The sequence below is a fragment of the Miscanthus floridulus genome, unplaced genomic scaffold, assembly GCF_019320115.1.
Source record: "Miscanthus floridulus cultivar M001 unplaced genomic scaffold, ASM1932011v1 fs_677_3_4, whole genome shotgun sequence".
NCBI lineage: Eukaryota > Viridiplantae > Streptophyta > Magnoliopsida > Poales > Poaceae > Miscanthus > Miscanthus floridulus.
Window position 1 is genome coordinate 41,843 of NW_027097104.1, and position 14,010 is coordinate 55,852.

Consider the following 14,010-nt stretch of genomic DNA (forward strand, 5'->3'; position numbering starts at 1 on the left):
TCTCTCTTTATATTACCGTAAACTAGTTATCAAACTCTTTAGTGTAGCTAGTTGTGAGAGCTTATTAGTTTTTTTAGTAGTTAGCCTTTGAGAGCACACTAATTTAGTGTAGTGACATAGCCATTGTGTGGATAGAGACTATAGAAACTAGAATTATGGTAGGTGGCTTGCAATTTTAGTAGGCTAGCGCAACACTTGCTTCGCCTTATAATTGCCTAACCGGTTTGCTAAGTGTTGTTGTGGAAATTTTAATAGGCTATTCACCCCCCTTTAGCCATTAGGACCTTTCATGGTTCTATTTCCTCTCTCTCTCCTCTGCCTCCTCCTCCTCCTCCTCACCTTGAACTCACGTGCTTGCCAGCTAGGGGGTACTCGTTGGTGGTTGGCCGCTTGCCAGGGGTGCTGCAGGGGGTGCTCGCCAAGCAGGCCACTGTGCTCGCTAGTTGCTCCTCATGCAAGTGCTCACCTAGTACGGTGCCTCTGCTAGGGCACTGACGACTTCGATGTGCCACCGTTGACCTCCGCACTAGTGTCTCCTCAATGACGAGCCTCCATTTCGCACATACAAACACGAGATGTTGCATGCGTTTCACATCGATGTTGCAAAAGTAGATTGGGATGTTACATATATTGCAATAGCTATACGCGTATGTTTCGAGTGTAGGTTCCAAATGTTTCATCTGTTTCAGACGTATGTTGTCAGTGTTTCATTAGGATATTGCAAAAGTAGATCTGAATGTTGCATATATATGTAAGTATTTCAAATGTTTTTATACATATGTTGCAAAGTGGTTTCATATTGAAAGGGACCATGACGCCTAAGTGGTTTCATATGGCCTCTTTTTCTAACCTTAGCAAAACCTATGTAAAAAGATAAACTATCTAAATATACAACTACGGTTTTGCTAGTGTGTTGCTATCTCTACCATAAAAAGGAGTTATGCAAATAATATAAATACAGAAGCTAAAGAGTAAGGTAGAGATATGCAAACTCCCATCGACGACTTTGGTATTTTTATCGAGGTATCGAAAAGCACGCAAGCTTCCCCCTATTCCTCGTTGGAGCCCCTCGCAAAGAATCTCTCATAAAGGCCAAGCTCCCGATCGGGTATCTCCTTGGATAGTCTCGGGCCTTCCCCACACATAAGTGGGTCTCCGATGTGCCTTATGGCAAGCCTCTCCCAAATGCTCCCCGCCGTCTTCACTATCAAGCTTCCGGTCAAACCGTCGCGGGCCTTGTTCCCTTTGGTATACGGTGGTAGCCACATCATAAGCGCGGTTTGTGTGATCTCGCAAGACTACGAGCCTCCGATGTACAACAATGGTGCGCTCAAGCACCGAGTGGTAAGAGGTATGCAAACCTTACTAAATACTAGGCCTAAACCTAGAGCAAACGTATAAGCGGTGGTCTAATTAACTTAAGCATTTCGCAAAGCATCTACGCTAATCACCTAATGAATCACTAAACATTATGCAAGTGAAGATCACTAAAATGGTGTATCAACACCCTTGGTATATTTTCTCAGCTCCACACCCCTCAAATGGCCGGTTGGGGGGTCTATTTATAAGCCTCACTGAGAAAGTAGCCGTTGGGGATGAAATCAAGCTTTCTGCTACTGACCAGACGCTGATCACGTCCTGACTGGACGTGTCCGGTCGTCCTGACCGTTAGAGCGCGCGCGTTGATCGGACTCTGGGCTGAGTCCAGTCATCATCGACCGGATGCGTCCGATCGCGCTGGCGCCGCTCTAGAACCTCTCTGGACTCAATCGGACGTTGCATCTCGTGCGTCCGGTCATCCAGTCTGCTGCGTCCGGTCATGCTGAAAACACTACCGTGACGATGAACAGTATCACCGGTGCGTCCAATCACTGCTTTGCTCAACGTTCGGTCACTGCTGCTCTACGTCCAGTCACAGTTGCCGATGCCTGGTGTTGCCTGGCACCGGTGCGTCCAATCACTCATAGGGTCGCGTCCGGTCATCTTTGTCGGGCTCGTTTCTTCACGATCTTGTTTTCGGCTTGGTTTCAATCTTCGTGCTTGGACTTTGCTTGACCTTGTATGTCTTCTATGCATCTTCACATGTCTTTCTTGAGGTGTTGATCATCGGATCATCACGTCGCCTTCGTACAAGTCACGTTTTGCATCCTATTAAACTACAAAACAATTATTTGCAAATTTATTAGTCCAATTTGGTTGTGTTGGTCATCAAACACCAAAATCCAAAGTAAATAGGCCTAGGGTCCATTTTCCTTACACATATAAATGTTTGCAATGGTTACACACATGGTTTTCAAGTTTTTTTTTTGTGTTTCGCAAGTGTTTCAGACGTATATTGCAAATGTTTCAACTGTTTCGAATGTATATTGCAAATATTTTCTCAAAATGTTGCAAAAGTAAATCTGATGTTACTACTGGACCCGCCTGCATGCACGTGGGTGTAGAGGGGATGCAAGCAGAAAACCGTGTGCCACAAAACACGTAGCGGCGCGGGCTCCACGTGAAGTAGGCGTGCGGCGCGAGCGTCCAGACGTCCGAGCCTGCAAATTCCTCTTGGACCACAGGCGAAAGAGGCCCAACGGCCCACGTCAGACATGGGCATCAGCATCTTTTCCCCCTTTTTCAGGAACCTGCATCAGCAGTTCTGCATCTGTGGCGGGCGGCGCTTGCGTTTCTCTTCCTCCGCTTTGCCAGTTCCAACTTCAAGTCCCACGAGTCCAGAGCAACCAAAATCTCGCCTCGAGCGGCCGGCGGAGAATCCAAAAAAACCGTACCCGTGAGCGAGCAGGACGATCACCCGGCCAGTTCACCTTAGCGGAGTGTAGCATATCATGGAGAGCTCGTCGCCGTCGGTGCCGTTCCCGCTGCTGCAGGCGCCGGTCGAGAGCACCTACCGCGCCTGTACCATCCCCTACCGCTTCCCCTCCGACAACCCGCGGAAGGCCACTCCTGTCGAGATCCAGTGGATTGACCTCTTCCTCAACTCTGTCCCGTCCTTCAAGTATGTGCCCCGTTCTTAGTTCGATCCGATCTCCGTTCCTTTCGGTTCCGTCGACGGTTATGGCTCACCCCGTCTTCCTATGGCTTTTTGCAGGCAGCGCGCTGAGAACGACCCCACCGTACCCGATGCGCCGGCGAAAGCGGAGAAGTTCGCGCAGAGGTGTGTGTCTGCAGCTTTCATTATTAGATTACTGTTCCTTCTTCTCTATTAGAACTTGTTAGTGCTGGAAGGTCGCGCCTATTTTGTTAGACTGAGAAGTGAGAGGTCCGTGGATGGTATGTGCCTCCTGTGCATTGGATCTAAACTGAGACATCTCAAGTAGAATTTGCCTATTCTCAGTCACTGCATTGCCAAATCATTTGTCCTACTTGTAGATGCTAAGATAGTAAGATTCAGAAAACACCACCATTTATTCCCCGTGCCAGGTGGCTTTCAGTTATTCTCTAACATTTCACTCCGGGTAGAATTGGCATGTGTCTTTTTCAATAAACAACTTTCGCCATGCCAATGCCTATGATCAAGCCAAATGATCAGTGTTACATGGACACAAACACAGTTGTTGTCACTAAGGTTTATGGTTTGGGAAAATGTTACACACACATGTACATGGGTGTCAGAATCTGATTCATATTTTGGTTTCCAATTTTCGATTTTTTTTTTCTACATGGACAGCCTTTTTGGTGCTACCAACCCTACCATAATAATCAGAAAATTAGTAGCAAAGCTATAGGACCCACATTGAGGGTTCACTGCCAATTGCTAACTCTTGGAAAAGCAAGTTTAACTAGTAGAAATGTACCAAACTAAAGCTAATTTCCTTTGGCCATTGGCAGTTACTGAAAGTACAATGGCAGGCTGATTCAGTATTCTAACAGGTACTGACCAGATGCTTTTATAATTTTTACCACCATGTTGGTGTTTCCGAAATATTATTTTGTTCTGAACCGAAGATCAACACATGGAAAGAATCATGAGATCTACTTGTCACGGGAGGTACATAGGTCTGCCATTTTTGTTCACAAATATGGTGAATGGTTTGGACAGCTTGGAGCTAAACTTGTCCAAACGCCTCTCGATTCATCATGATAACTCATATGAATGAAACATATACTAAATTTATGTCATTTGTCACCATGATTGCCAACATATTGGATGTTCACAATCTGAACAAAGCAGAGCATTTTGTCAGTTGGAGCTTGTTGAACAGTTTATGGCGCACAAAAAGATTTCTAAGATGGGAATGCACTGTGCTCTAAAATATGTGGATACTATAGAACTATCTATCAGATATGATTCATTTCTGTACATCTGCAGGTACACAACAATGCTTGAAGAGTTGAAGAAGAATCCGGAAAGCCATGGAGGACCACCAGACTGCATAGTATGACACTGATATATGAAGTTCTTTTGAGAAATACTCCCACAGTAAAAGAGTACATTTCTAGCTTTGTTCTAAGTCAACATATTAAGTCTGACCAAGCATTTATACCAAATAAGTATCATAGAGTCATCATGAAACATATTTTTTTTTGTAGTATACTCTTCTCCGTAAACTTGGTCAAACTTAAGATAGGTTGATTTCAGACAAAGCTAGAAATGCACCCTCTTTGGGACATAGGGTGTAATACAAACTGAGATTACTTGTACTTAACTCTTGAAATGTATCTCAAGCTTCTTTGTAGGCTTCGTGATCTAGTACTTAGAGAGCTGGGATTCAGGGATATCTTCAAGAAGGTCAAGGTAATCTACCTGTTAAATTCTTGTACTAGTCTTTCCAGCTTTTGGTCAAATTATTCGGATACATTTTAGGTGGTTGTAGAAGGGTGGGCCTGGTGCAAGCGGTAGAGTACTACCAACTGTGACCAGAAGGTCCTGGGTTCGAGCCGCAGCCTCCTTGCATTTGCACATCGCAAGGGTAAGGCTTGCTGCTAATACCCTTCCCCAGACCCCGCACAGTGCGGGATGCTCTCAGCACTGGGTTTGCCCTTTACATTTTAGGTGGTTGTAATTTCCTATGCTCCTTCAATAATTTATCATAAGTAGGATGAGGAGAATGCCAAGGCTATGTCACTTTTTGACGGAGTTGTTAAGCGGAATGACGAAATTGAGGATGATGGGAAAAGAGTTGAGAACTTGATCCGTGGAATCTTAGCTGGAAACATTTTTGATCTAGGATCTGCACAGGTATCTATGCTCACTTGCATGAGCTTTGTTGGTCTTCACTTGTTACGGAACCATTGTTTATGTGAACCTCAATCAACAATTCAATATTGTCTCAAGTAGAATCAACAAAATTATCTTTTCCCCCTTTTGAGTTGTCTTAAAATTAAAAGTCAAATGCACTTGAGTAATATATACTTTTCCTAGATCCTCACATAGGTCCATAACTCTCAAAGTGAGTACTTGGGTAAAGTTTTAAATGGTTCACTCTAGTTCCAATTATAGAACTGGATTCTCACTTGGAGTGAACCACTTAAAATAGCATTTCTGTTGTTGAACAATGTTCTAGCTTCTGTATTCTGCAAAATCTACATGGGTGGTCTCTAATAACTCTTTTTTTATTGTGTATTCTGAAGCTTGCAGAAGTTTTTGCTAAAGATGGCATGTCGTTCTTGGCAAGTTGCCAGAATCTTGTATCTCGACCTTGGGTTATTGATGACCTCGATGCTTTTAAGAGTAAATGGACCAAGAAATCATGGGAAAAGGTGTTATTTTATTGCACTTGAATTTTATTGCTACATACCTGTATCTGTATGCTGCCTAAAGCTAGATGTCCCTATACAAGAGCCTGTATTTCCTGTCATCTCGTGTAAATGCTATAAGTTCGACATCCCTGTTGATGCATGGACTTGAAATACAGTACATGTAAACGTGATTCTATACTGTTTGGTTCCTATTTACCGTACTAGCTTTTCTACACTTTATCTTTACAAAAAAATATTTTAATCTTTTGAAGTTTGCAACTACATGAAGGGCGGGCCTGGTGCAAGCGGTAGAGTCTTACCGCCTGTGACCGGAAGGTCCCGGGTTCGAGTCACGGTCTCCTCGCATTGCATAGGCGAGGGTAAGGCTTGCTACTAACACCCTTCCCCAGACCCCGCACAGAGCGGGAGCTCTTGCACTGGGTACGCCCTTTTTTGAAGTTTGCAACTACATATGCTACTGCCGTCCTGGTTCCATGTCAATCTCAAGTTATGTTAACTGTTACTGGCCTATCTATTACTGCTTATTATGCCTGTTAATATACCCTGAAGTTATTAAGATCTGTTTCAAGTGAGGAAAAAACTACTTACCTATTTGCGAATTGAATTGTTTCCTGTGAAATTCAACAGTATAAACAAGTCTTCAGTAATAAATTTTCTTAATGAGTTTGCCTTTTCTGTCACATTACTGAGATGTTAGAGATTTTATTTATATATCTATTGTTAGTATTAACTAGTCGAAACTATGGATCATCCACACATCAGAGGAAGCCCATTTTAAATGCAATGATTTTTGCAAATTGTTTTATATTTGTACAATAAGAACCAATATTAAACTTCTGCATCAGCATATTAACGATGAAATATTCGTACAACACAAGTGTATATATGTATCTGAGTTGTTTCTCTCAAATGTTATAGGCAGTTATTTTTGTTGATAACTCTGGTGCTGATATTATCTTGGGCATATTACCATTTGCAAGGGAGTTGCTCCGACGTGGCACAAAGGTTAATGTTAACCCTTTCATGCTGTTGCTGTAAGATTATAGAGTTTAGGTTCATCAAATTTTTTTCACACTAAAACACATCACTAAGGTGGCGTTTGGTTTGAGGGATGGAATGGGGTGGGCTGGGACAATCCCACATTCAATGGTGTTTGGTTCAGGGACATGGGGGATGGGATCGCCCCCAGAAGGGAATATTCTCACGAAGGGGATAACCCGATCCCCACAAATCGGAGGGACGGGGGCGTCTTCTCGACGCCGTTTCTTCCGAGTCTGCGCGTCCGTGCGCCCTGTCCTTCTTCCTCGCGTCCGTGCGCCATCTTCTTCCTCCTCGCATCTGTGCCGGCAAGGATGGGCGGTGGTTGGTGTGGCAGCAGCGGCAGTCGGCCTCAGCCCCAGCACGCGAGCAGGGAGCTCTGCAGCCTTGCACGGGAGGGCGAGCTCCCACCCCTGCACGAGCTCAGCCCCTCGACTCCTGCGGCAGCGGCCGTGCAACTTCCGGCGCGGTGGCGGGCGGACCTGGCGAGCCCCGGCACGACCTCTGGCACGGTGGTGGGGTGCCAGCGAGCCCCAGCCTTCGGCGCGGTGGTGAGCGGGCTGACGAGCCTTGGCCTCCGGCGTGGTGGAGTGCGGTTGGCGACCCCAGGCCTCCGCGGTGGCCGCAGGAGCCTCGGCGTGCCCTACGGGATCTCCGTGGAGAAGATATCGAGAAAAAAAAAGATAACTCCCATGGGGAGAGACGGGAGATTAAGGTCAAGGAGAAAAAGAAAAAGAAATGTGGATGTCAGGTGGGCTCCACATAACCCGGTGTCAAAAAAGCAATATCATCCCACCTCTCAATCCACCCAACCAAACAAAAAAGTAGAACGACTCTATCCCCTAACCAAACACGAACTGGAATGATCCCATTCCAAAAAACAGGAACGGGACCAACCCATCTCACTTTGTCCCTGAACCAAACGCAACCTAAGGTAGCGTTTGGTTCGGGGGGCGGGACAAGGACGAAGTGGGATATCCCACGTTGTCCTAGTATTTGGTTCAGGAACAGCAGGGAGTGAAACGATTCCACCAGGGAATATTGCCTCGATATTTGGGGTGAGCCTGTCCCAAAATTTGGTGGGACAAGGTGAGATTAGCAATCCTTTGCTTGAGCGCGTGGGCGCACGGGAAGGAGAGCAGAGGTGGCTGCAGGCATGCAGGGAGAAGAGGAGAGGGCGCTGGTGGCTGCAGGCACACAGGGAGAAGAGAGGACGCTGGTGAGCTTGGCACGGCTAGTGAGAGGGAAGGGCACGGATGATGGCGAGCTTGACAGGGCGCAGGGGAGGAGGGGCGCTGGATGCATGGGTATGGAGTGGAACAGCGTGTTTGGTTTGCAGGCCCTGTACGTCGCGATCGACATCATTCCGGACAGACTCATGCCTTGTTTTTTGGCCGGACGAGTGGACCCTGACTGTTGAGTTGCAAAATGAGCTACGAAGGATCGGTCCGTGCCGGACGAGATGACTCCGCGTCGTAATCCAAACGGAATGATAGGCTCAGATGTAGGTTCGGATGACTCTAGGACCATCCGGTGACCCAATCCAAACGCGCTGGAAGTCGTGATGGCGGCGTTGCTGCTCTTGCCGAGCTCAAGCTCAAGAGGAGCTGCTGCTGGGGAGGTTGAAGAAGAGCCTGCGTGCTTGCGAGCTTGCGTGGGCGTGGGAAAGCTCGGGCTGTCGACGAGACCCGCACAGATGAGGATGGCAAGCGTCGCAGCAAAAACAGTACGTATGCAGAGGTCCAGCACCTGCTTGCTTAACTTAGCTTAGCTTTGCTTGCATGGTGCAAGCTTCCTTGCTTGCCTGCACGGGCAGCAGGCTGGTGCTTGCTTGCAGGGGTGGTGGTGAAGGCATAGCACACGGGCTACGTTGCAATGACGGTGGCAGTGGCAAGAGCATGGGACGTGGATGCTGAGAGATGGAGAGGTGCCACATGAGCAGCGGATGCCTGTAGATGGATGACACTTGCAATGTGTTTGACGAAGGATGACACTTGCAATGTGTTTGACCAAATGCTTGAAAGAACCTTGTTCATCCTATCTATTCATATCCCCCAACCAAACAAAAAACAGGGACCATTCTATCCCTTCAGCCAAACAGTAAGATGGGAAGCATTCCATTTTAAAAAAACTACCATCCCATCCCACCTCATCCCCAAACCAAACACAACCTAACTTTGCAGCTTTTAATAATGTTGACAGCCAAAACATGGAAAAATGAGTCATGCTGAACTCTACCTATGATCATCCTATATTCCTATCATCAATCATCATCCCTTAACTGTAGTAAAAGTGCATCACTTTTTTCTTATTATTTTTCTTTTGTGTGAAATCACATTGTGAATATATTGGTAGTGTTAGGGCTTTAAGCTATCCACTAACTTCATGAGAAGCAACCTAGCAAGTGTTTAATATTTTCTATCTTAACAAGTCTTAGGACTGCACTTGGGTAGTGTAGCTTTTGAAACTCTCTTCTCAAAAGCAGGTATTTTGCAATATCATGACATAGCACACTACGGTGTTGTTTGGACCATGAGTTTTCGAAAAACCAGAGTCACTGTAACCAGTAGAACGTTTGTGTGCTCCCCACTAATTCGTGTATAACCATAACTTGTTTTAAAAACCACAAATTATGTTAAGTAATATGATTGTGCACATTCGCTAAATGGGTTCTAATATCTAGATTCTTGTCATCTTGTGCATTCAACAAAGTAACGATCGATCAAGAAGGGTGTACTCATTGCTGAAAGCTCCCACATAAGGTGGTGCCTGGGGAAGGAAATTTTTAGACAGCCTTTGCGCCCTTACCCTTGCATAATGATTCTGCAAGGAGACTGGTTAGAACAAACAATCGATCAAAGATGACCCTATTAGAAATTTAGAATTCCTCCTGAGACATCAATCTGTGAGGGTGAAAAAAAGAGAATTGTTTGTCCTACTGGCAATTGGATACGTATTTTTGAGATTTTTCCATCAAAGCAAAGCAATCTATAAACCTATTCTTAACAAGTGGACAACGCAAAACCAATTTTCCAAAATGAATTACATTAAAGTGTACTGAATACTTATTCATAATTCTTGAGATCCAAACAACCACTATAATTGTATAACAACGCAATTTTATACAGACTGCAATATATAAACCTATTCTTAACTGAATAACAACTTAAAACCAGTTTTCCTAAAAAGATTAACACAATTAGTATCATCAGCAAGTTCAAACAAATCTTGAGATCCAAACAACCACTACAATTCTAGTAGCACAATTTCATATGGTTCTGACAAATACTATGGGGTACATCCTACTTCGATGCTGTTGTATTTAAAGCTGTTATTTAAATATTAAACTAGTTCAACTAATCTTCTTTCCTAGTTTAATATGCATTTACAGGTTACAACAGTCTTCAAATAGTATCATCAATAAGTTGCTAACATTGGTTAGTGCAGGTGATACTTGCTGCTAATGATATGCCTTCGATCAATGATGTCACGTATCCAGAGCTGGTTGAGATTATAAACGAGGTAAGAAGGACAAGGGTTGTAAATAACCTCTGTCACAAGGATCTGACTTCTGACTTCTGTTGTGCAATTGTTTTAGCTCAAGGATGCAGATGGAAAGCTATCAGGTGTAGATGCATCCGGCCTCCTTGTTGCCAACTCTGGCAACGATCTGCCTGTAATCAAACCTTGCTATGCATGCAACTATGTTGTCCTTGCTCTATGGCATTATCTTGGATGCTTAACTAGATTACTGTCTATTTTCAGGTAATTGATTTATCTAGTGTGTCACCAGAGCTTGCCTTTATGGCAAATGATGCTGACCTGGTGATGCTCGAAGGCATGGTAAGCTTTTCATGTCCGTCCTTATTTGAAAGGTCTCCTAATTGAAGGACACATGGTCATTCAGTTTCTACCTGCTTGTATTATAGGGAAGAGCAATTGAAACAAACCTATATGCGCAAATGAAATGTGACTCGATCAAGATTGGAATGGTGAGCTGTTCTGTACTTCCGTTCAATTGTGTAACATGAATGTCCACTAGTTGCAGATGATGATAACTCCATTGTCATTCTACATTTTCAGGTGAAGCATCCTGAGGTCGCCCAATTTTTAGGAGGAAGACTTTATGATTGTGTCTTCAAGTTCAATGAGGCCTGAACTACGAGATACATTGGATAACACGATACCAGCTGCACTACTAGTGGTTTAGTTTTCCCCAAGATCAGCTTGTTAGGTGTTGCACTGAACATAATTGTGTTAGCATCAGCAAATGATATCAAGCAAAATAAGGTACGTATTGTGGTGGTTTTTGGAAGTGTTAGGAAGGGTGGTTATGAGGCTGTTGCATTTTGTATGAAATCTAATGCACCAGTTCCCATTTGACGCATCGGTAGCCAAATCGCGCCCGTCTGAACTTCAGGTCATACTCGTTTGTGCTTATGGTCCATAATAATTGGTTAGCTACCACTGGCTTGTAAACATCAAGGTGGATATCCTTTTTTGACAACTATTTCTCTCTAGTCTGTAGCAGTAACATTTAAAATCCTTAGGTCCTTGACTACCTTAAAGTGGGCCTACTGCCTGCTCTATCAGTAACCTCGTTCTATGATCCAACAACCCAACCGAATTTTTTACTTTTTAGTCCTTTTTTGAAAGTTTCAAACAAATAGATTTCTGGCGGAAAGAATTCAGAAAATGGACCCTTAGCTCGGTGCCATTGATGCTGGCGCCGAGCTAACACGTCTCGGCGTCAGCATTCCCGGCGCCGAGCTCTTAGGCGCGAAGCAGACGTGGAGGTGACATGGCAGGTAGCTCGGTGCCAGCAACCCTGGCGCTGAGCTCGGCGTCGTGGATCTTGGCGCCGAGCTCGACGCTAGAGTTGCTGGCGTTGAGCTATCTGTCATGTACCCCGGCCATGATCATGATGGGAGGCTGGGACTGGGAGTGGGAGCAACCGCAGCAGCCATGGAGTCCAGTCCAGTGCACCATGTTTCTGCATGTGATGGTCTCTGACTGCGCGATCTCCTGTCGCTTTGGCCACCTATGGACTAAAAAAAAACAAAAAAATAGAGTAGAGCCAGGTAGTCTACACTAGCAGCAGACGATGAAGATTTTGTACCTTGGAATTCGCGAAAGCCACGCATCGTCCGCGTCGATCAAAGCTGCCGCATCCCTGCATTGCATGCCTTGCAGCTGCACTGCACTGCATGTAGGCAGAAGAGTATAGTTACATGTGTGCTTTCTTTTTTTTTTTCAATGCAAGCGATCAAAGAACGTGCAGCTGTAGCGCTTTGCTTACAGGCAGGCTTCTCTTTCCATTTGAGAGAGAGAGAGGGAGACAGCTCATTAGTCATTAGGCCACGCACGTATGCATCACACCTTGCTGCTAATGAATAACGACGGATCTTTCTAAATTCCTAGTATTCCTTCCGTCCTAGAAAAAAATGCAATTTTAACGTAGTGTCATGTTTTAATATCTTAAATTTGACAAACCAAAAATAAGAAATATCAATATTTATGATATCAAATAAATATTATTAGATTAATTATGAAATGTATTTTTATAATAATTGATTTGAAATCATAAATATGAATATTATTTGTTAAAAACTTAATTAAACATGAACCACTTTAACCGACACTAGTTGCATTTTCTTAATGGAGTGCTAATAGTTTCTTGCATTGTGAGTATTAACGATACTAGTATCTAGGAGTACGTGCAAAGCGCTTGTTGTCGTAGGAGTACTATCAAGTAGTACTAGTTGTTCGGTAGTTGACGCCAAAACTGACTGATCCTTTCATTCACTGGAGACTTTAATTTAACTAGTGGCCATGCACCAGTGACACGCGCGTGTCTCTATGAAAAGACATATTTATCTCTATGAAAAGACATATTCATATCTAAACATGTGATGAAAATCACTCCTATGACACCAAGGACCAAGCATTACATGTGCGGAGCACACATGTTTGTGGTTATAATAATCAATAATATATTACATTATTGTATATTATTACAAGCAATATATATTAGCTCGACAAATATAGTACTATAAAAAGCAATAATACTTATTTTATTTGCTAGCGTAATAATACTTGCCAATTAATTTCAAAGATCCTAAATAAAAATTCATTATTCTCCTCATAGTAACCACTGCTCTCACCTTGAATCTTCTAGGACTTTTCAGAGCACTTACCTACTACTACACCGATCGGTGTTGTGTGTTAATAATTACTAAGCAAGGTGGATTAACAAACACCGAGTACTACTTGATAGTACTCCTTCCTGCTACATAAAATAAAGTGATCTTGTTGCGCATGCTTTGAGACTGATGAAAAAAGTCGATCGTTTGCGTTGAAAAAAAAGAAAGCACGCATGTAACTGTACTCTTCTTCCTACATGCAGTGCAGTGCAGCTGCAAGGCATGCAATGCAGGGATGCGTCAGCTTTGATCGACGCGGACGATGCGTGGCTTTCGTGAATTCTAAGGTACAAGATCTTCATCGTCTGCTGCTAGTGTAGGCTACCTGGCTCTACTGGCTCTACTCTATTTTTTTGCTTTTTTTGAGTCCATGGGTGGCCAAAGCCGACAGGAAAGGCGCACAGTCAGAGACCATCACATGCAGGAACATGGTGCACTGGACTGGACTGGACTCCATGGCTGCTGCTGTTGCTCCCACTCTCAGTCCCAGCCTCCCATCATGATCATGGCCGGGGTTAAAACAGACAGCTCGGCGCCCCATGTCACCGCCACGTCTGCTTCGCGCTTAAGAGCTCGGCGCCAGGGACGCTGGCGCCGAGATGTGTTAGCTCGGCGCCAGCATCGATGGCGCCGAGCTAAGGGTTCATTTTCTGAATTCTTTTCGTCAGGGGTCTATTTGTGAGAAACTTAAAAAAAAAAGACGAAAAAATAAAAAATTCGGACAACCCAACTGAGTTGCTGCGGTGCCACTTCAATTGGGTAGCTGCAATTGGGATGTTCACTTGCTCAGTATGCTTGTCCGGGGCCATACTATTTTGTACCCATGTAGGCAGGCTCCTTTTAAGGGAAGAAAACAGCAGGAGGTAGAGGAAGACAGATTGGAGTGAACGGAGAAAACAGCGGGACCGTACTATTTTGTGCCAAACACACAAGCACGCACTAGATGCACAGACAAAAGCGATTATCATTTTGTTGCAAGCCATCCGGTAGATAGACGGCCTCTTGGGCCCAAACAAACCCACCCGTACTAGATGCACAGACAAAGGCCCAACATTTTCGAACC

General features: G+C 44.4%; 1 protein-coding gene across 3 annotated transcripts; it reads left to right on the forward strand.

Moving 5' to 3' along the window:
• The first annotated feature begins 2,636 nt into the window (after positions 1-2,636).
• On the forward strand, positions 2,637-11,251 carry LOC136532654 (damage-control phosphatase At2g17340-like). Of its 3 annotated transcripts, XM_066525255.1 has the most exons (13): positions 2,638-3,001; positions 3,095-3,160; positions 4,316-4,382; positions 4,673-4,741; positions 5,045-5,185; positions 5,578-5,706; positions 6,625-6,711; positions 10,192-10,266; positions 10,343-10,420; positions 10,510-10,587; positions 10,674-10,736; positions 10,828-10,935; positions 10,983-11,251. In XM_066525255.1, exons 1-12 carry the CDS (start codon positions 2,832-2,834, stop codon positions 10,900-10,902), a joined length of 1,098 nt encoding a protein of 365 aa, XP_066381352.1. In that variant the 5' UTR covers positions 2,638-2,831; the 3' UTR covers positions 10,903-10,935; positions 10,983-11,251. The 3 variants fall into 3 exon arrangements, with proteins under 3 accessions (XP_066381353.1, XP_066381352.1, XP_066381351.1); XM_066525254.1 differs by having other exon boundaries at positions 10,828-11,251; XM_066525256.1 differs by lacking the exon at positions 5,045-5,185 and having other exon boundaries at positions 2,637-3,001; positions 10,828-11,251.
• The last annotated feature ends 2,759 nt before the right edge of the window (positions 11,252-14,010 follow it).